The sequence below is a fragment of the Asparagus officinalis genome, chromosome 1 (genome assembly GCF_001876935.1).
Source record: "Asparagus officinalis chromosome 1, Aspof.V1, whole genome shotgun sequence".
Lineage (NCBI taxonomy): Eukaryota > Viridiplantae > Streptophyta > Magnoliopsida > Asparagales > Asparagaceae > Asparagus > Asparagus officinalis.
The window spans coordinates 19,522,661-19,547,436 of NC_033794.1; the positions used below are offsets into that span (position 1 = coordinate 19,522,661).

Below are 24,776 nucleotides of genomic sequence, written 5' to 3' on the forward strand. Positions count from 1 at the left end.
GTGTGTTACCTCTCTAGGAGGCAAACACTATGTTTTTGTTATCATTGATCATTTCTCTCGTTTTACATGGACAATCTTTATTGGTAGTAAAGATGAATATTTTGAAGAATTTTTAAATTATATCAAAAGAATCAAAAATAAAAAAGAGTTGAAAATTGTTAAAATTAGAAGTGATCATGGTGGTGAATTTCAAAATAGTTTTTCTCAATAATTTTTGTGCATATCATGGTATAACTCATGTATTTTCCACTCCAAGAACACCACAACAAAATGGTGTTGTTGAACGGAAAAATCGCACCATACAAGAGATAGCACGAACAATGATAAATGCTTTTGATTTACCTAAATATTTTTGGGCAGAAGCCGTCAATACAGCTTGCCACATTTTGTATCGTGTTTTGATTCGACCAAAGCTTAGGAAAACTCCTTATGAACTTTTTTATGGAAAAATCCCTTTCATTGGATATTTTCGTATCTTTGGTTGTAAATGTTTTATTTTAAATATAAAAGATCACCATGATAAATTTGATTCTAAAATTAATGTTGGCATTTTCCTAGGATATGCACCTCGAAGTAAGGCTTGTAGGGTCTTCAACAAACGAACTCTAGTTGTTGAAGAATCTATAAACGTTACTTTTGATGAGACTAATATTAGTTTACAAGTTGGTTTGCCTAGGAAAGATGATGATGATGATGTTGAGGGATGATTAGAATTTTTACAACTAAATAAAACACCCTTAATAGATGCTCAAAAGGATGGGGAAAGCAACAACATTCAAGCGCAAGAGCAAGAAGAACTCTCCAAAGCATGGAAATTTGCACCAAATCATCCAAAGGAGCAAATAATAGGGAATCATTCACAAGTGGTTCTAACTCGCTCAAAGGCTTTGAGTAAGTGTGGTAATGTTGCCTTCCTATCTCAAATAGAACCTAAAAAGATTAATGATGCTTTAAAAGATGAGTTTTGGGTTTTAGCTATGCATGATGAACTAAACAACTTTTAAAGAAATAATATTTGGAAACTAGTTTCTAGACCTAACAATGCTAGTGTGATTGGAACAAAATGGGGTTTTAGAAACAAACTTGATGAACATGGTATAGTAACAAGAAATAAAGCTCATTTGGTTGCCCAATGATACAATCAAGAGGAGGGCATAGACTATGATGAAACATTTGCACCGGTTGTAAGGTTAGAATCTATTAGGATGTTTTTGGCATTTGCAAGTTTTAAGAATTTCAAATTATTTCAAATGGATGTTAAAAGTACATTTTTAAATAGTTTTAGAGAAGAGGAAGTATATGTTGAGCAACCCTCCAGTTTTATGGATCATTCATTTCCTAATCATGTTTATCAGGTTTAAAAAGCTTTATATGGGTTAAAACAAGCTCCTAGAGCTTGGTATGCTCGCCTCTCTAGTTTTCTTCTTGAAAATGGTTTTTCGAAAGGGAAAATTGATAATACACTTTTTGTGCGAAAAAGGAAAAATGATTTTATTTTAGTTCAAATATATGTTGATGATATCATTTTTGGTGCTACTAATGAATCTCTATGCAAGGAATTTTCTAAAGTTATGCAAGATCATTTTGAGATGAGCATCATGGGAGAGCTTATTTTCTTTCCCGGGCTCCAAGTCAAGCAAACTACGGATGGTATATTTGTTTTTCAAAGCAAGTATGCTAGAGAATTAGTGAAGAAATTCGGTTTGGAGAATTCTAAGCATGCACCAATTCCCATGAGTACAAGTATCAAGCTTGATGCAAATGATAGTGGTGAGGATGTAGACCAAAAACTCTATCGATGTATGATAGATAGTCTTCTTTATCTTACCGCTAATAGACCCGATATGATGTTTAGTGTGTGTGCTTGTGCACGTTTTCAAGCTTCTCCAAAAATATCCCATTTGATTACGGTTAAACACATTATTAAATATATCAATGGTACAATTGATCTTGGTTTATTTTATCCTAAAAGCACCTCTTTTGATCTCAATGGTACAATTGATCTTGGTTTATTTTATCCTAAAAGCACCTCTTTTGATCTTTATGGTTTTTGTGATACCGACTTTGCCGGATGTAATCCTAAAAGCACCTCTTTTGATCTTTATGGTTTTTGTGATACCGACTTTGCCGGATGTAAGGTAGATCGTAAGAGTACGAGTGGTACATGTTAATTTTTGGGTGACTCTCTTGTCTCTTGGGCTTCCAAGAAACAAAATTGTGTTATCTTGTCCACTACGGAAGCGGAATACATTATCGCCGGCTTATGTTGTGCCCAAGTTTTATGGATGAAACAAAGTTTAGTTGACTATGATTTGAATTTTCAAAATATAAAAATCTTTTGTGATAACACTAGTGCTATAAATATTTTAAAAAATTCTGTTTTATACTCTAGAACCAAGCATATTGATGTGCGCCATCATTTCTTACGCGATCATGTAGAGAGGCAAGATGTTTTCCTTGTTTATATTGACACTAAATCTCAATTAGCGGACATCTTTACCAAGCCTCTTAGTGAAGATGATTTTTGTCGCATAAGAAATGGTTTGGGTTTATGCACTATGTAAAAGTTTTTGTTTATTTGCTTGGATTAGTTGCACATCATATGTATTTTTTGTTTACCATTTCTTTTACCCCATTTTGAAGGTGACAAAGGGGGAGAGAAATCTCTTTATTTGTTGCACATAGTTAGGGAGAGCTCATAGATAGGGGGAGCTACTATCTATAAACTATATTTATTTCGCTCCAATATAATGGCTGGTTGTTATCATCAAAAAATGGGAGATTGTTAGCCCTTATGTTTTGATGATGATTTACAACCACCATTATCGATACTAATTGCTTGTTGAGTGATATTGTAGTTTTTATATATATCAAGCTTGTTAGTACCACAAATGGAGGATTGGATAGAATATGAGCTACAACAATGATATCCAAAGAAGGAGGAGACATAGTGATGAAGCAATGTTTAATCAAGAACACTAAATGCAATGAGAAGCTTCATCAACTCTAGAGCAATATCAAGACTCAAGAAATGTATTTCTATGTAAGAGATATTTGCTGTCTTTATTTTCTCTCTAGTGCTAGAATGTAGGCAAGTAGTTGTAGATTTCATTTGAAGCTATTGGGATATCATACACACGTTTTCATACTTATACTTTTGAGCGTTTTTGTCAATATATTATTTTTCACAAGTATGATAACCTATTTGCAAAATTTTTTTTCTAAACAGTTTGTTTTTAGTATTATAAACATTTTACAAAGTTACACAATGTTTAGAAACCAATTGAGTATTTTTACAGATTTTTTAAAAGAGTCAAAAACTATTTTAAAACCTGTATCAGCCATGTGTCAGTTCGCGGTCGACCGCTACGGTCGACCGCGCCTATGTTTTTCCCTGAGGAGCCAGCAAAAACTTTCACGGTCGACCGTGACGGTCGACCGTCACCCTGTAAGTTCCCACGGTCGACCGCCACGATCGACCATAGCTTTCTCTGGAAGTTTTCTTATGTTTGAATATGCCTCGCGGTCGACCGCGAGAATTTCATGGTCGACCGTCCTTCACCCCAACGGGTTTTTCAGTACAGTTTCAGAAATTGTTTTTTGTGGGATTTGGAGAGATTTGGGTATGGGCTTTGGCAGCTGTGTTTTCTCCTATTTAAACCCCTCATACCCTTCTTCTTCAACCAGTCCCAAGCATTTTAAAAATCCTGAGTTTTGTTTTACTATTTTCAAAAGATCTGAACTTTCAATCCTGTTTTTCTCTGTTTTCAAGTTCACATCCCAAGCTTCAAGTGTGATCTTTCTCCTTGCCATAGAGTTACTGTAAAGAGAGAGATTTTACACCATTTACTACTATTGTGAGCTAGATCTTATGGATATCATATGTGTGGTAGTGAGATCTTGTGGTGATCAACTGTGTGGTAGTGAGATCTTGTGGAGATCGTTGTGTAGAAGAAGTTCCGTCTTCCAAACCGGGTTGTGTAGTGGATTCTCCTCGAGAGTGGGGAGCGGGGACGTAGGTCAGCAGACTAAACCTCATTAACACATCGCGCGTCACTTGGATAACGATTTCTAACCATATCTCATTTACTTTGATTGTTTATTTTGTGGTGTATTGCTTGTCTCAATTTTCATTGCATAATTATTGCCTTAAGACCTTAATCACCCCCCTCTAGGGTCTAACAATAACTATCTACCGGTGGGCGTGGTATGTATCCAGTTACTGGCTGTGGGTTGCGTCATATCCATCTGCGTGTGATATTTTAATACCAACACATATACATGGTATAATCATCAGCTAAAATTCTTTCATTCTGTATGAAATTCCACCTGTTATTCCACCTATCTATGCATGCCGTACGAAATATAGCACAGTCTATACAATATGATGTCATCTGTCGTCTATGATCATTTTGCTCAATAGGATCCGGCACATGCTGAGAGAGAAGAAATTGTTGTAACACACGATCTGGGACATGCATCTCTAGAATCTCCCAACATATCAACGGGACTCTGGCTCTCTACAAAGCAGCGCTATCTCGACAGATAGGTGCAAGAGTATGCATATCGAGATATGGTGGAGAATAGGTGTCACTTGAACTAAAATTTTAAAAAAACTTTTATCAGTAACTACAACAAAATTAAAACATTCATAATGAATTGAGTTTTATATTTACATGTTGGTGTTGGAGACCATCAAGCTCATTTCAGAAAAACTCTATACGTCTAGTCGTTGTTTTGTATTTAGAGTACCTCATGTTATACCTATTTGGCATAAAGAATATATGAGAACAAATTTAATATGAACAAAATTTATACATAATTATATATGCATCCCAAAGGAAATTGGCCCTGTAGATCGTAGTGCACATGCAAAGTAGGTCATCCAATATGAATGTGTTCCCATGACCAAACCTGCATTAATATCATGCATCCCTTGAATTCTTTATTCTGCATCAAGGAGACCCTGACTAGTTCTCTATAAAGGCATGCCAAGACCGCACTACCCATGATAGAGTGTTGCATACATCAAAATTATCGAGTAGTGGCAGCCATCGTGCATGTACAAGATTCTTGCTCGCATCAGGAAATAACATACATCCTATCATGTGTAACATATAAGCACGAGCGTAATACTGAATCGTCTCATCCATGACATCAACTGGTATATCTCCCATAAATATCGATCGAAGTCATCATAGCTTCATCACACTACTCCTCAAATCGGGAACTTGCCCAAGAAGCCTCTCACATAGTTCGACCCAATTATGGTCATCGGTGCCCGTAACAACTGGGCCATCGATGCGGAGCGCAAGTATGATGGCTATATCCTGAAGTGTAATGGTACACTCCCCTGTATGCATATGAAATGTGTTGGTCTCCGATCTCCACCTAATCAGTACACTGATAAGGACCCAATCAAGCCTAATATATCTCACTAACAAACACTCCCAAAAATCGGCCTGAGCAACCAACTATAGTACTCGATCATCATCCATCTCCCAGCCTGAGTGACTCTGGAAATAGTCCACTATGCTGATTTTTGCTACGGGCTTTACATTAATCAAAATTGATAAATTTTATTGAGAAAAAATTGAAACTAGCGCCAAAAATAAGGAATATATATATACAACATTTTTTACATGTCCCAAGCCAATCTTGTGTGAATGATGATCTTTCTGAAGGTATAATACATTGGGTTGCATCGGTCCCGGCTAGGGGTGCCAAACGGTTCGGATATATCTGAACCGAACCGCATCCGTATCCGAACGGATACGGATATGATAGGATAATTTTGAAACCGGAAGGATACGGTAACATATACAGCTATGGTTTCGGATTTTTTTTCGGATACGGATTCGGTAACGGATATGAGTGTTGCGGATACGGATATCCGCAATGTAATAATAATCCGGGTCCAAAGTTACAATATTTACAACCCGTAACCGCTAACCCAAACCTCTAAGATATAAAGTCTAAGTTGTCTAAGTTCTAACCCTAGCGTGAGCGTCCCTCTCTGGCCTCTGCTCCAGCGGCGCCTCATCCTCCTCTTAAAGAACAATTTTTCAAAACCGGCTGATTTTTTTTTCAAAATCGACTGTTTTTATTTATTTATCAAAATCGACCCGGTTTTGTGATTAGCAGGCTAATCACTATCCTAAATAGTCGGGGTTGCCAACCCCGACTATTTAGGATAGTGATTAACCTGCTAATCACAAAACCGGGTCGATTTTGATAAATAAAAAAATGGTCGATTTTGAAAAAAAAAATCGGTCGGTTTTGAAAAATTGTTCTCCTCTTAAAACTCCCCAAAATTAACACACCCATCCTTCTCTGACATTGCAGAGAGCACTGAATCTCCAACCCGGGAGAAATTAGGGTTTCTCGAAGAAGGGGATGAAGGTTTTGGTGGGGAGCCCTGGGACAGTGAGCGGATTGGTGCTGAGATTGGGGCAATGTCTCTTCGCTGGGGCTTCGATTGAGGTCATGGTGTCTGCTCTAGGGTTTTCCAACTATACTGCGTTCTGGTAACAGGAATTCCCCTCTTTCGTTTCTAAAGTTTTCTTCTTGTTTCGGTTTCTAGTGTTCTTGGTTTGGATTATGAGGTAGCTTTGATCTGGATAGGGATAATTTTGGGAATCCGATAGGTGCAAAGCAGCATTACCATAAAAACTTCATCTTGGTGATGTTAGATGAAAGAATTTTTTTTAAAAAAAATGAGGGCAGTGTAAAAGAAGAATGTGTTCATGGAGCTTATTAACCAATGCTTCTATAAATTTGTTAGAGGGAACTGTATATATACATGAAAGCTTAGGTTAGTTAAGATAGATAAGGTGTGAGCTGGCACGTTTAGGATGAATTAGGCAATCTAATAAGAACAGATGCTAAATTTTGAGGTTTTTACTGGCGCCAAAAAAAAATTCTTCAAGGAATCACTGCTGCTATTAAGACTGATTTACCTGTGAAGGCAGAAGAAAGCTTTGGGGACCCTATCGTGTAAAATTATTTCCAGAGGAAGTCCCTCCAAGAAGTATAAATTCATGCCCACTTTTAGCATGAGGCAGAACATGTGTTTTGAAATCAATAATAGAAAATGAAAAAGGAGGAACCATATTGATAATTGCATAAAACCTCGTCCACCAACCATATTGAAATTTCGCAACTTACAAACCTAAATAATAAAGTTCATACATTCACTTATTTGGTTGTAATTTATGCATAGGTGTACTAATTCATATTTAATTCATATCCATTTGTCGAATATCCGTTTATATCCGTGATCATATCCGATCCGATTCTCAAATATCCGAACCGTATCCGTTTCCGATAAGTGCGGATATGATTAATGTTTTTTCTTACTGAAGATGATCCGTATCCGTATCCGTTTATAAAAAACGGATATGGATATGGTAAGTGTCATATCCGAACCGTATCCACTCCGATAACACCCCTAGTCCCGGGTCCATAATGGACATCTCTGAGAAGAGGCGGAAATATTCATAGTTGAATTTAATGAATATTGTTATAATTTAGTATATATGTGATTTCGTGTGTATTGTTTGATTCATATATATTGTTGTGAATGAGGAAGAAATTTCATGTATATTGTTGTGAAAATTTTTCATGTATATAAAAAATATGCACATATCTGTGCATGTTTTTTGAAACCTATAACTCCATGGGATTTCAAATCACGTAGAGTTGCAGGCTAAATTTCAGAGAGCGATGCTCTTTGGAATTTAGCCTGAAGCTTCACGGGACTTGAAATCTCGTGAAGTTTAAGCTTCACGAGATTTCAAATCCCGTGAAGCTTTGGCTTTCCTAATCAACACACTAATGGGGGCTAAAACTTCATGGGCTGTAATGTTTTTGATGTTTTTTCGCCATTTTCGACCCAGTTTCAGCCAATAGTTTCAGCAAGTTGGCTAAAACTGGGTCGAAAATGGTCGAAAATGGCAATTATTTTCAAATAGGTCATTTTTTGCAAATAAGTTTCTAAATGGGTCTATTTTGAAAATTAGTCCTCCAAATATGAAGCGAACATCAATGAAATTAGTGCAATTGGGGTGCTATGTTTCTTGGGATATTTTCCATATCTCCTACCAAGGCGTAGTGCATCACAATTATAGAAGCCGCGAAGGAAAATATCTGGTTGAAAATTCTCGTTAGCGACATGTGCCTTCTTTAGGTCCAATCTATAGTATTTTATGATAATCAGAATCTTTGACGAAAGAAGTCTTTTATGAAAAGACCAAGCATATCGATATGGGGTATCACTTTTTATGGTCAGAGAAAAGAACTAAGGTGAAGAAAGTTGACACCAACAATAATTTAGTGAACATAATGATAAAGCCACTCCTCGCTTGCAAGTTTACACATTGTATGTAGGGATGAGCAAACTTGAACTAAAACTAACTAAACTGAATGAATTGATCGATTTTTTATGATTCTATTCGATTTTTATAGTATGATTTGTTCGGGTCAAGTTGAAATTTTTAAACACATTTTAATTGAACCGTCGGAGAATCCGCTGGACTTGAACTATCAGCACTAAGGACCCGTTTGGATAATAGAAGTATTGGAAGTAAGAAGTAGGTTATAGAAGTAGGTTTCAAAACTATTAAGTAGGAAGTAGTGGAAATAACACTTTTTTTGTTTGTTTCATATATTTTTAGAAGTAATGGAAGTAGAATCTCTTCCTTTTCATTTTTTTTTTGTTTGGATAACATTTGGAAATATTACTAGAAAGTAATTAACACATGTTGCTTCTTCAATTTCAAAGCCACTCCACGCTCTTTAATTTGATCTAGCACGTTACAATCAGTTCCATGCTGCTATGACCCCTTCGCCACTTGAGAGCAAGAAGAATCCTTTAACTACATAGCTTCAAAATAAAATTTTCTCTCTCCTCTCTTCTTTGGACGAGCTTGTGCACCAAGGACAATTGGAATATGATCTGAGCGAGAGCATGATTTGTGAAAACCCAGGTGGGCTTCGGTAAAATAGTTCAACCAAGCATTATTTCTGACAAAACGGTCAAGTCCTTCCTTTACAATGACACAGCTACTCCTCTTCCCAAACCATGTACACGTATTACCATTAAATCCAAGGTCAGGAAATCACAATCATTCAAAAGTTGTTAGAAGTTGTTAGAACTAATAAAGGAAATATTAATAAAAAAATTATTTATTTTCAAATTAATATGCATTTCAACTACTTCCGAGCTACTTCTGAGTATTGAGGATTGAAAAAATATTTTGAAAATAAGGATGACACGTAGGCGTCACATAAGCGTTTAAGGAAGTATTGGAAGTAAGTTTTTCAGAGAACCAAACATACTTTTTTGCTTGGAAGTAGTAGAAGTAGCCTCTACTTTTTTTACTTCAGCTACTTCATAATTACTTCCGTGCAAACAAACAATTTCTAAGCAGGGACTTGAAGGAAGTTAATGATGGTTGGAATGTTGTTTTAATTTGTGTCAGTTTAGAGGAAGATTTTATTCTTTTCTTAGTGGATGAACTATGGATCAAGTGTAACGAGCTTCAGATCTTATGTGATCATATTGTATGGTTTCAGATCTCGTTGTATATTGTTCAAGTTGTATGGAATATATCATGTGTGTTTCAAATATTGTGTTTCCGAACATGTATGGAACTTTGTTACGTATGGTTGTTTTTGTTCAGGTTATATGATATATATGCTTTTTCAAACCCTATTTTATATTGTTAGTATTCATATTGTTCAACTTGAAATGATTTTTTTTGCGTATATCAAAGTGCTATAAATATATAAGAGTTTCATAGCTTGAATGTGATAATTTTATAACAAAAGTATGAAAGCTTAGACTGCCCTAGTTTTGACTATTTAAAGAAAGCTAACTAAAACATATCGTAACTATATAGCAGAATTATACATCAATGATACAAAGTGTAGCACTTTTTAAGCAGAGTATAACTCTTTCTGAACAAAAATATAGCTCTTTATGAATTATTTCACTCTAAGAAAGAATTCAAAGATTTTGGCCTAGAATGCAAAGTATAAGCTCCATTTTAGTGAACTAAAGTATGACTCCTTTTTAGCAAAGTAAAACTCTTTTTGAGTAAAATATAACTCCTTTTAGCAAGGTACATATCTTTTTTTAGTAAAGTATAAGTCTTTTTTAGCAAAGTATAGCTCTTTATGAGTTCTGTCACTCCAACAAAGAAATTAAGAGTTTTGGACTATATATGGAAGGAAAGTCTACATATAACGATAAAGAAGATAACATATGTTTAAATACATTATAAAGAAAATATGAAATCTTAGAATCTCCTAAATTTTGATTGTTCAAAGCATAGCTCTTTTTGGGTAAAGTATGACTCCTTTTAGCAAAGTATACCTCTTTTTGAGTAAAGTATAACTCCTCTTTAAGAAAGTATAATTCTTTATTAGTTCTATCACTCCAAGAAAGAATTTTAAAGTGTTGGATTATATGCACAAGGAAAGTCTAGGGATAAAGAAAAAAAAAAAGATAATATATGTTTAGATACATCATAATGAAAATGTAGAAATCTTAGAATCTCCTAATTTTGATTGTTCAAAGTATAGCTCTTAAAACATATTGTAGCCTGTTATAATTTAAATGTAGCTCTTTAATGAAAAGTGTAGCTAGTTTTGAGTAAAGTATAGCTATTTTTGAGTAAAATATACCTCTTTCTGAGTTCTGTTAATCCAAGACATCAAGGATTTTGGATTTTATGCTTAAGGAAAGTACGAGGATAATAAAGAAAATCCTAAGTTTGATTGTTCAAAATATAGCTCTTTAAAAAATATTGTAGCTCGTTATAGCAAAAATATAGCTTCTTAGTCTATATCTTTTTTTTTTAATAAAGTATAGCTCATTCCTTTTAGCAATGTATAGCTCTTTATGAGTTATGTCAGTCCGTGGAAGAATTCAAAATTTTTAGATTTTATGCTTAAAGAAAGTCTGAGGACAATAAAGAAAAACATAGCATATGTTGAGATACAATTACATGTAAAATATCAAAGCTTACAACCCTCTAATTTCTATATATTTCACATAATACGTGCATTTCAAACATCCCGACATATTTGATATCACTTTATACATTTCTAATAGCAAAGAGTTTCAGGGGAGCTCACCTCTAAATTTGTTTTTCCTACCAAAAGAAAAGGATTACAACTACCAACATAATAAACTAACAAATATATATTCCATTGAGATATTTTTTTTCGAACGGTTCCTTAGCAAGGAAATACATCCAGAAACGCCTAAGAACATTCCATCCATCCCTCAAAATCTCATCAAATTTCCTTCTTTGCGCAAGCAAAGCAATGGGAATGCTTCAATAAGCATGAATGAGCCTTCTATGGTGTTTTCGACATTTTATCAAACAGGACGTGGGCACCTCTCTAATTCGCCCAAGACACATAAAACCACGAACTACTCTGAATAGATTTCGCGATGAGTGGTCCGGACGATTCATCCTCTGACCAGAATGATGTTTTTCTTCGAGAGGCAGCACCAAATTCCTTACTTCCCGAAATTCTGCCGTCGCCATTAGATGTCTCTAGTTAAGCTTCAGACGATAGAAGAGAATTAATGGACAGGGGCACTTCTGGGTTTTCAGATTTTTTTTTTGGGGGTAGATAATATGTATATTTAGGCTGCATTTGTCAAATTAGGTTTAAAAATAAGTCATTATACTATTTTGGGTGTATAGGTGTTTATAGAAGTTTGTGGGCTTTAGAATAAGTAGACGTAAAACTTGGGTTTAGGAGTAAAAACCCCAAAGTTTAAAGGACATGAAAAAATCTTCCCATCTCAATAAAGACAAGAGGCCACTTTGATCATTTTAGAACTTTGTAAAGCATATCATAGGGATTACTAATTAAATGTCTATTACATTGTATATTATAAAAACATATAAATATGAAATAGTAAAGTTCTTTTCGATGTAAATAATACAATAAAAATAACCATTAGAATTTTAATATATTACAATATAAATATCATCAAAAGTTATATGTAAATTTTAACCTAAACATAATTAAATAATATATGAAAAGGGAATTTTCTTAATTCAAAGTAAAGTATGTCATAGTCAATTTCGAATAAGATAAGATAAAATCTTGCATATTAAATGAACAAATCATAAGAAGATCTCATAAAAATCAAAGATGCCGTAGGGCCTTAGAATGATCTTTTTTATATAAAAAATCGAATAATTAAGTTTTAATGTCAATTGCACAATGCTAATATTTGATAACAAGCCTTCGAACTCCAAGTGGAGAAGTCCTAGAGCTTAATCTGCTTAACAAAGCCACTCATCTTTCTGTGGTTATCAACTTATTAGCCAAGACAATCATACTCCCTTTAAAAGCACGAGTTCGGAAAATCTTTTTTAGACAAATATACCCCTTTATAGTTTGAACTACCTTATCTATAATCAAATTCTAATTTTCAATGGTCAATATTACCCTTCACTATTTTGAATATTTTATTTATATCTTAATCTATCCTAATCATAATCATATCTTATCCTAATCCTATGTGAACCATGTTTAGCTTAACAATTTAAAAAAACTAATATTAATAAAATATATAAAACATAAAAATGATATTAGTTTGTTAAGATAAAGAAATTACAAGTAGATAACATATTATAATACATGAAGTATTGCAAAAAACCATAAAAAGTTTTAAAATTGCAGAAAAGACCCTAAAAACTTCAAAATTATAAAACTCATCCAAATGCCTCAAAACTTAAAATAAAAAACATGAAATTAAAAAATTAACATCAGTTTGCAAAAAATTTAAATTTTACAGTTAACACCTCAATGTCTCAAAAATTATAGAAACACCCTCAAAAGTTTAAATTACAGACAAGCACATTAAAATTCTAAAATTTTAAAACTTACAAACAACACAGATGAATTCAAGAGATTACCATGATACACCTAAAATTTTTGACATTTAAATTTAAATTTTTTAATTAACACCCTCAATATCTCAAAAATTATAGAAACACCTTCAAAAGTTCAAATTATAAAAAGCCACCCTAAAATTCTAAAATTTGTAAATAAAATAAGATGAATTCAAGATATTACCCTTAGACACCTAAAAAATTAAAATTTGCCAAAATTAACCTCAAAATTTTTAAAAACTCCTTCAAAATTTAAAAATCATAAAAAAACTCTAAATTTTCAAAAAATTCAACTAACACACATCAAATTCGTCGATAGGTAGACCGCTGAAATTTAATATTTTTTAAAATTAATCTATAGTTTTAATAATTACAAAAGACACCCTCAAAATTTTAGAGTTACAAGAAATATACTAACATTTAAAAAATTACCACCAACACATGAAACATAGAATTTACAACTACCAAACTTAAAAGTAAATTTTTTTAAAAACTCTTTCAAAATTTTAAAAATTATAAATCACACCCTCAAAGTTCAAAACCACAAAAATGGGCTAAAATTTTAAAACTTGGCAAAGAAAAGTGTAATTGTTTGGTATTTTTCATATATATATATATTAAAATTTCTAATTTAGGGATTTACTATCCATTTTCAGCATCTAAGAATAGTCTAAGTTGATACTGGTAAACAAAAACAATAAGAATTGATTAAAAACATCCGGTTAATGGATAAAATTTTTAAAAATATTATAGATTAAAAATTATCGGCACTATATAAATTAAAGTAATTTCATATAATTTTAGTAATAAGTTGGGGTAGCCAAAATACATTCGTAACATTAATTGATAGATGTTTAAATCCATAGAAATGATAAAACACTATAATATTATACCTTAGCATTAATTGATTTTAATTTAGAAACTTTAATCTTTGACGTTAATAATATTTATAGGGTAAAAGAATACAAGGAATTACATATGGAGAAACTATTAGAATATTTAGAGATAACTTTAAAAGAATTGAGTTATTTCCATTGCAAATGGGAAAGTGATGGAAATAAATCTAAAATTCAGAAAACGTCAATGAATCACTTGAATTGGCATTAACATAAGACATATCTATTAATGAAGCACTGAATGAGTTACATTAAAAAATAATTTAATAACTTTATCCTAATCAAAGAAAAAATCTCCATGGAAGACATAAGAAAAATTAGTAAGTATTCATAAATTCCATACTGTGTTCTTCAAATTAAATATTAATATTATAATCTAAGAGAAATTAGTAATGAATAAAAAATATAAAATTAGCCTGATGTCACAATTGATGTAGATGATGAAGACAATACTCTAGAATTGTCCGAGAAATGATAAATGATAAACCTGAAGAAGGATTGATCTTAACTCAATAAAAAATAAAATAGAAGAAATAAAAACAATATTTTATGAATATTTTATAGAATAGTTTAATTATTTTGAGTGAAATTAGGAATCTTTAGAAGGGAGTTTCATGAATTTTTTTCAGTACTTTTATATTCTTATGTGGATGTTTTTATCATATAAAATTATACTAGAGTTAGTATTAATCTTTAATTTATATTTTTTTATGAAGTCTATCAATGATTAGGAATAAACTTCATATTCTCTTTTGCATCGTTTTAACATACTTTAAATCAATCATTTTGCCATATTGGTTTTAAATATTCACCTTCCTTATATAACACTATTTTAATATTTTTCACTTTGTAATGCTATACTTTCTCAAATAAAGCTTAGTTTCATATCGGTCAAAAATAATATGAAAATTCAAATTATTTTAAAATTATATTTGTTTTTTGTCAATTCAAATATCAACATGAAAATTTAAATTGGGTGTATCCCATTTAAACAAACATAAAAAAATAATCGGGATGTAAGAGTTTAAAGAAAAAAATAAGCACAAACTACCAAAAATACTCATGGTATTAAATCACGTGCATTGCACGTGTGTAAAAACTAGTCTACTAAAAAAATGAGTAGTAATTTGCTAACCAAAAAGTTGCGTTCATGTCGGACAAGAAAACGGATGTGTGGTGTGTATTGTACATGCACGTGTATATAAGTAAAAGAAGGGGAAATTTTCAAAATCCTTTAGGGGGTGTTAGTCAATTGGGATATTTTCATACAAAATAGGATAATTGTTAAAATAGAATAATTTTTTGCTAGTGGGATATTTTAGTGGGATAAATAGGAACAATTTTGTGAAGCGGGATATTTTGATAAAATAACGTGGGATAAATTTTTATAATCATGAAATATATATTTATGCATTTTGAAGATATAAATACTATTTATGTATTTTAAACTTACTATTATTAATTGATAATTGCTTACAAGAATGTTCTTTACTATTAAATAACTTTTGGTTAGACTATAAGATATTAACAATTATTATTATAATAATGGTCTAATGATGGTGATAACCATAATAGGAAAGAAGTAACGAAAAAAAAGAAATATAAAAAATAAAAAATAACAAAATAAATATGAGTTCTAGTTTTTTACCACCTAGTAAATAACAAAATAAATATGAGTTCTAGTTTTTTACCACCTAGTTCCAAGCTAAAACTTGGAATAATTTGAGAGACTAGAACTCTCATTTTTGTATAGAAAAATAAAAAAAGTAGGATAATTTTGTACCATTATCCCAATTCTAGTTTGTTAGAGCTCTACTTGACTAACACTATAAAATTTTGTTCTAATTTTAGTTCTATGTGACTAACACCTTAAAATTTTATCTCACGTATTATCACAGTTCCAATTTTAAGTTCTAGGTGACTAACCCCCCTCTAAGTACCGTTTGGCAAATGGTTAAATGAGGGGTTAAGGAGACTTAACCCATTCTTAAACCGCTAAACACAAAAAATCTATATAAGGGTTAAAGTGAGTTAACCCTCAATACTTTGCCAAACATAAAAAATATAGAAAGGTTAAGCTAATGCCTCTAGAGGGATTAAAATGAGTTAACTCCTCAAAACAATGGGTTTACTAATACTCCTATTTAGAAGGATTAATAGTTAACCCTTCTAATTATAAAGAAAATAGTCAAAATCATTATTATTCCCAAACACTACAAATGATCATAAGGGTTAAAATAAAACTTTTATAATGGGTTAATAATTTAGTCATTCAGATTATCGAATGGGCTAACTATGTTAATCCTTCTCCTTAATCTCTCTTTCTTAACCCTTTGCCAAACGGGGCCTTAAGTTTCACCGTTTTTGAGATAACCCCCTAAAATTTAGAATATAATTAGACCCCCTTAAATTTTTGTCGACCCTATAACGAACACCGTGCAACGTGACCGTCCACATAAAGACCAGTTGCATCCAAATGACCAAAATTCCCTGATGGAAGACCGGCCCCTCCAACCCTAAAGTACTAAGGGGTGTTAGTCGCCTAGAACTTAAAACTGGAACTGGGATAACTTGTGGGCTAGAATTTTAAGGTGTTAGTCACATAGAATTAGAAAATGAGATATTTTTTTATAGTGTTAGTCAAGTAGAACTTTTGTAAAACTAGAACTGTATTATTTTTTGGTGTGTTAGTCAAGTAGAATTCTACTAGAATTAGAATTGGGATAATTGGTCATAATTATCCCACTAATTATACTACCTATATATAGCCTTAAGTTCTCCTCTCTCAAATTATCCTACACATTAGAAAGAATACAATTGGGGAAAAAAAGTGAAATGCCGCCTCCCTCCCTCTCAATTAGTTTCTAGAAAATTTCTCCGTCGTGTCATCTTCTCTGACTTCAACAACTCCTTCGTTGCCGTCCACAAGATCATGTACTTTGGATTTTAAACGAAGGCGATCATCAGTTTAGTGAAAGTGCTGTCTATGTGAATCTTTAGCGGCCATGGATGATTCTTGTGTACATTTTATTTGTTTGCTGATTTGGTTTTAGCGATCATGATGAGATTGGTCCAAATGGTTAATGGCTGAAAAATGCTTATTTTTCTTTCTTTTTGATGTTATGAGATTTGAATTTCGGATAAAAAGCATTGCTTTTAGTCATAATTTTGATCAGAGATGGTTTTAGCCTTTGTACTGACACCCATATTTTCCCTTTTTCTTCTTGCAAACTTATCATAAGTTCAATGAATATGATCTATATTTAGGTAATACTTTGTGTTATATCTGGTTCAAATTATGCTTGGTTGGTGATCTCTCATATTGATTCATTGTTAGTTCATATTACCTCAAAGTCAGAGATTGTTAGTTTCAAATCTCTTCGAACTTCATTGTCTCTTCAGTCTTCAGCCATTAAAGTCTTGCAATAGAATATGATGCTTGCATAATAGTGTAAGAAAGCGAGTGTGGTATAAATTCTAAGTGCAATATGTATAGTGATGCTTTAGCCCTTCCTCCCTTAGAATTCTTCACCTCATCTCATCATTGCTGAACTTTGAAGTTATTTTATAATTGTAATGAACTGGTAATTTAAAATTGGAACAAGGGGCTGGTTATATGCACATAAGAAACACATAATGGCATAAATACTACATGCACAAAAGGATGTTTTCCCCACAGCTAAGAAATAACAATTATTCAAAATATTTATAGAGTTGCAAATCAGATAAGGGGAACCTGATAGCTTCTTTAAGTGTATACTCTTGAAGAAGATTTTTTATGGTCTAATGTGTTTAGAAAGCATTACTGGATATCAGGACCTCGTGCACAATAACTTGTAATAGGTTCACATAAAACAGATACATAAAGCCAATGTCACTGTTATGATCAAGTTTATGTTGTAGTTTGCACAACTTCAAGCTCGCTATGCTCACCGTCAAGTTTAGTCTGCCATCACCAATATTGCTGATAATTTCAGATGCATTTATATTTCAATCCGAGTCCAAATTTGAGATTTTGAATTTTTTTTTGAATTTGTTATATGATAGACATAAGATCACAGAGTCAGGATCAAGAAGAAAAATTTCGAAGTCTAGGAAGTTAGGGACAGAAAAGAGCAAGGATGGATTATATGATATGGACTGAAGCAGAGGCTAATGAATTGCTTAGACTGTTAGTAGAGGAAGTTAAGAATGAAAATAAGCAAGCAAATGGCAGTTTTAAAAAGCATGTGATTCTGAGGAATGTGATACCCTCTCTAGTTGAAAATTTTAGAAAATATTTTAAATATAATATAATCATGTAATGAACAAGATAAAGCAATGGAAGAGAAAGATTGCACCTGTGAAGATCCTGATGAAAAATAACTCTGGTTTTGGTTGGGACCCTAGCAAAAAAAAATTTACTTTCCCAATGAAGTGTGGAATGATATTTTAGAGGTTGGTTTATGTCATGTTATTTCATATATATTATTTGAACGTAATATTAATTATTTTCATATGTCATGTTTTAGGCACGTCCAAATACTCCAAATCTCAAGGATAAACTTTTTGAGAATTTCGAGGATATACTGATGGTATACGAAGACCATGGCGCTTCTGGCAGAGGAGCTATAGGTTTAGGTCCTGATGGCTTGGGTGAAGCACGCTTAGAAGAAGTGGTTGGGGATGGCGTATTTGGTGCTGATGCTGAGATGGAATCTCCGGATGTAGGAGATGCTACTGTGATATGCAACATGCTACCACCATTTCCAGTGATAATGTGTCATTTTCTAGTTCTGGACCATCCACTCTGAATAATGGTAAACGAAGGCGTAGGTCATTTGGTTGGGAGGGTTCTGCTAATGATGCAAGAGTATTGAAGGATGAAATGAGTAGACCTTATGGACTTCCACTTCCACAGAGTAATAATCTTTACATAGTATTCTATCAATTAAAGAATATTTTTTAGTTTTATAATATTTTTTCTCATTCATATTTTTATTCTTGTTTGCAGATAAATTTTATCTAGTTGACTGCGGCTATCCAAATATGCTACAATTTCTTGCTCCATACCGAGGTCAAAGGTACCATCTTTCCGAGTTCGGCCTTGCAAATAATCGACAACGACCACGAAATTCAAAAGAAGTTTTCAACCATCGGCATGCGTCTCTTAGAAATTGTGTTGTGCGCATCTTTGGAGTTTTTAAATCTAGATTCACTATTTTCAAGAGCCAACCTCCAGGTTTTCCGTATGCCACACAAATAAAGATGTTCGTTGCATGCGTAGGATTGCATAACTTTTTAAGATTGGAGAATACAAATGATAACTTCAACATTTATGATCTTCCACTAGAAGCTCCACGAAATGTTGTTGATGCAGATGATGACTCCGATGAAGAAGATAAGTTACAGACTCAACAGACTCAACAGACTCAACGAGCAGCTGTGGGAGCTTGGAGAAATTCTATGGCAGAGGTCATGTGGGATGATGCAAGTCGAGTCACTCTAGGAATTTAGTTTTTTATTTAGTTGTAAAATATTTTATTATTTGAGATGAATAATGATGCTTTATTGTATTATATTTTATAGTTATTACTAGACTAATCAATTGCTTATCAATCTTATATTATATGATGCTTTATTGTATTATATTTTATAGTTATTACTAGACTAATCAATTGCTTATCAATCTTATATTATTTTTAATATACAATCTAATCAATTGCTTATCAATCTTATATTATTTTTAATATACAATTATTAACAATAATAATTTATACCCACTGTTACCCCCACCAAATTATTCTATCAAATTATCCCCTTCATAATATTATCCACAATTATCCCACCAAATTATCCTACCAAATTATTCAACTTCAAGAACTATCCATCATTGTTCCACTAAATTATCACAGTGTTAAAAAATTATCCCACTTTACCAATTATCCTAGTTCAACTTAAAAAGTTCTAGGTGACTAACACCCCCTCCCCCAAGTGAAATTCACAGTGTTTAGGGGGCTTTATCGCAAAATCAGTCAAACTTAAAGGAGATTTTGCCCCATTAGAAGTCCAAACAATCAGACATTTCCAAGTCCATCAAAAACTTGGGAGAATAGTAAACCTACTTTTAAAGTCTTTTAAAGGAAAAGGTTTCTACAAGATACAGGACAAAATCACCGATGTCCACTAAAAGAAACAACTTGACAATATTCATATATATATATATATATCTCTTTAAAAGCACGAGTTCGGAAAATCTTTTTTAGACAAATATACCCCTTTATAGTTTGAACTACCTTATCTATAATCAAATTCTAATTTTCAATGGTCAATATTACCCTTCACTATTTTGAATATTTTATTTATATCTTAATCTATCCTAATCATAATCATATCTTATCCTAATCCTATGTGAACCATGTTTAGCTTAACAATTTAAAAAAAACTAATATTAATAAAATATATAAAACATAAAAATGATATTAGTTTGTTAAGATAAAGAAATTACAAATAGATAACATATTATAATACATGAAGTATTGCAAAAAACCATAAAAAGTTTTAAAATTGCAGAAAAGACCCTAAAAACTTCAAAATTATAAAACTCATCCAAATGTCTCAAAACTTAAAATAAAAAACATAAAATTAAAAAATTAACATCAGTTTGCAAAAAATTTAAATTTTACAGTTAACACCTCAATGTCTCAAAAATTATAGAAACACCCTCAAAAGTTTAAATTACAGACAAGCACATTAAAATTCTAAAATTTTAAAACTTACAAACAACACAGATGAATTCAAGAGATTACCATGATACACCTAAAATTTTTGACATTTAAATTTAAATTTTTTAATTAACACCCTCAATATCTCAAAAATTATAGAAACACATTCAAAAGTTCAAATTATAAAAAGCCACCCTAAAATTCTAAAATTTGTAAATAAAATAAGATGAATTCAAGATATTACCCTTAGACACCTAAAAAATTAAAATTTGCCAAAATTAACCTCAAAATTTTTAAAAAACTACTTCAAAATTTAAAAATCGTAAAAAAAACTCTAAATTTTCAAAATTTTTAACTAGCACACATCAAATTCGTCGATTGGTAGACCGCTGAAATTTAATATTTTTCAAAATTAATCTATAGTTTTAATAATTACAAAAGACACCCTCAAAATTTTAGAGTTACAAGAAATATACTAACATTTAAAAAATTACCACCAACACATGAAACATAGAATTTACAACTACCAAACTTAAAAGTAAATTTTTTAAAAAACTCTTTCAAAATTTTAAAAATTATAAATCACACCCTCAAAGTTCAAAACCACAAAAATGGGCTAAAATTTTAAAACTTGGCAAAGAAAAGTGTAATTGTTTGGTATTTTTCATATATATATATATTATATATATATATATATATATATATATATATATATATATATATATATATATATATATATATATATATATATATATATATATATATATATATATATATATATATATATATATATATATATATATATATATATATATATATATATATTAAAATTTCTAATTTAGGGATTTACTATCCATTTTCAGCATCTAAGAATAGTCTAAGTTGATACTGGTAAACAAAAACAATAAGAATTGATTAAAAACATCCGGTTAATGGATAAAATTTTTAAAAATATTATAGATTAAAAATTATCGGCACTATATAAATTAAAGTAATTTCATATAATTTTAGTAATAAGTTGGGGTAGCCAAAATACATTCGTAACATTAATTGATAGATGTTTAAATCCATAGAAATGATAAAACACTATAATATTATACCTTAGCATTAATTGATTTTAATTTAGAAACTTTAATCTTTGACGTTAATAATATTTATAGGGTAAAAGAATACAAGAAATTACATATGGAGAAACTATTAGAATATTTAGAGATAACTTTAAAAGAATTGAGTTATTTCCATTGCAAATGGGAAAGTGATGGAAATAAATCTAAAATTCAGAAAACGTCAATGAATCACTTGAATTGGCATTAACATAAGACATATCTATTAATGAAGCACTGAATGAGTTACATTAAAAAATAATTTAATAACTTTATCCTAATCAAAGAAAAAATCTCCATGGAAGACATAAGAAAAATTAGTAAGTATTCATAAATTCCATACTGTGTTCTTCAAATTAAATATTAATATTATAATCTAAGAGAAATTGGTAATGAATAATGCAGGTATTTAGTTTAGATCTTTATGGAAAATGACAGGGATAGAGCAAAGGTAATATTATTGAAATAACAGAAATTCTTATTGGATGCACATCAGAAGAATTCATTTTAGAGGAAAATAAAGAGATAGCTTCTAATTTATTTAAGTAATAAATTAGGAACACAAAGAATTTTATATATATGAAATTAATATTTATTCTCATTGAAATAGAAAAAAAATCAAAGTCTATATTTTGAGCAGTTTGTGTTGAACATCATAAGTACATTTGACTTCTTTGTAAAGTTAAATGAGATGATAAAAAATTAACGAGCCAAGGAAAGATAATAGCATAAAAATACAAAATTAGCATGATGTCACAATTGATGTAGATGATGAAGACAATACTTTAGAATTGTCTGAGAAATGATAAATGATAAACCTGAAGAAGGATTGATCTTAACTCAATAAAAAATAAAATAGAAGAAATAAAAACAATATTTTATGAATATTTTATAGAATAGTTTAATTATTTTGAGTGAAATTAGGAATCTTTAGAAGGGAGTTTCATGAATTTTTTTCAGTACTTTTATATTCTTATATGGATGTTTTTATCATATAAAAGTATACTAGAGTTAGTATTAATCTTTAATTTATATTTTTTTATGAAGTCTATCAATGATTAGGAATAAACTTCATATTCTCTTTTGCATCGTTTTAACATACTTTAAATCAATCATTTTGTCATATTGGTTTTAAATATTCACCTTCCTTATATAACACTATTTTAATATTTTTCACTTTGTAATGCTATACTTTCTCAAATAAAGCTTAGTTTCATATCGGTCAAAAATAATATGAAAATTCAAATTATTTTAAAATTATATTTGTTTTTTGTCAATTCAAATATCAACATGAAAATTTAAATTGGGTGTATCCCATTTAAACAAACATAAAAAAATAATCGGGATGTAAGAGTTTAAAGAAAAAAATGAGCATAAACTACCAAAAATACTCATGGTATTAAATCACGTGCATTGCACGTGTGTAAAAACTAGTATATATAAAAGACCCTGCAACTGAAAGCCCAACGAAGCATCCGTAACAAAGAGATCTATTTGACCTTCTTTCTCTACGTCAAAGATTTAATCCAGCTTTCCATCGAACCTTAACGTATTTGAATTGGTCACCAAATCATTATCGATCCGCTATATAAAAACTATGATAAGTGATGCCTAAAATCTAAAAATCTCAAAACCTCAACCTTAATAATATGGATAATTCTGTTGCCTCCTCTCCTCACCAAAACCTACACTTCGTTCTTGTCCCATGGCTAGCCCAAGGCCACATCATCCCCATGATCGACATCGCTCGCCTCCTCGCTCACCGAGGGATCACCGTCTCATTAGTCACCACACCGGCTAACCTGACTCGGATCAAACCAACCGCAGACCGAATCCATGAATCCAAACTCCCAATCCGCTTCCTCCCGCTCCCCTTCCCTTCCACCGAATTTGGACTTCCTGCTGGCTGCGAAAACATCGATTCCCTTCCATCCAAGTCACTAGTTCTCAACTTCTACAACGCATGCAAAGCTCTCAAACAACCACTCATGGACTATCTTCGCGATCCGAAGACCCCGTCTCCGAACTGCATAATCTCGGATTTCGGTCATCCATGGGCTGCTGATATTGCTCGTGAATTCAGCGTGCCTAGATTTGTCTTTCATGGGTTCAACTGCTTCGCCATTCTGTGCATTGAGAACCTAACAATTTATAAGACGCATGAGTCCGTGCCATCGGATACGGAGCCCCTCGTGCTTCCTGGCTTGCCGCAGCGAATAGAAATCAGCAGGATCAGCAGGCTGCAGCTACCGAGGCAATTTCAAGTATCACAGCCATACGAAGAGATTCAGAAAGAAGTTAGGGAGTCTGAAATGGGAGCTGATGGCATAGTGATTAATAGCTTTGATGAGTTGGAGGTTGGATACAAGGGTTTGTTAGAGAAATCAAGTGGGAAGAAATCTTGGATGATCGGTCCGGTTTCATTTATCAACAACGGGAGCAAAGATTTGGCTGAGAGGGGCAACAGAACTTTGATTGAAGAAACCAAGTGCAAGAATTGGCTCGATTCCATGACTCCGGATTCTGTGGTCTATGTTTGTTTCGGTAGCATGGGCTCATTTGGTCCTTCTCAATTGATTGAGCTAGGGTCGGGACTGCTAGCTTCGAACAAACCTTTCATTTGGGTGATCAAATCAATACAGAACCCAGAAGTAGAAGATTGGTTGTCTGAGAACTTCTCCGACGACTCCAAGTGTCTTATAATCAGAGGGTGGGCCCCGCAAGCGATGATTTTGTCGCACGCGGCGGTGGGAGGGTTCTTGACTCACTGCGGGTGGAACTCGGCGCTTGAAGGTATTTGTGCAGGACTGCCGTTGCTGACATGGCCAATGTTCGCCGAGCAATTTTTGAATGAGAAATTGGTGTTGGAGGTTTTAAAGATTGGAGTTTCGATTGGGGTGAAGACGCCAACGGAATGGGCAGGAGAAGTGAAGGATGATGTGGTGGTATCGAGAGAGGAGATAGCGAAAGCCGTGGAGACGGTGATGGATGAAGCAGAGGAGGCAGGAGGGAGGAGGAGGAGAGCGAAGGAGTTAGCAGAGATGGCAAAGAGAGCAATGGAGGAGGGTGGATCTTCGTATGTCAACTTAACAGGATTGATTCAGTATGCTTTGGACTGTCAATCTGTCAAAAATGTGATGTAATATT

The 24,776-nt window shown here is 32.3% G+C and overlaps 1 protein-coding gene across 1 annotated transcript; it reads left to right on the forward strand.

Annotated features, from left to right (window-relative positions):
• On the forward strand, positions 23,179–24,772 carry LOC109831462 (UDP-glycosyltransferase 73D1-like). Its single transcript, XM_020398783.1, has one exon. The coding sequence runs from the start codon at positions 23,279–23,281 to the stop codon at positions 24,770–24,772; it is 1,494 nt and encodes a 497-aa protein (XP_020254372.1). The 5' UTR covers positions 23,179–23,278.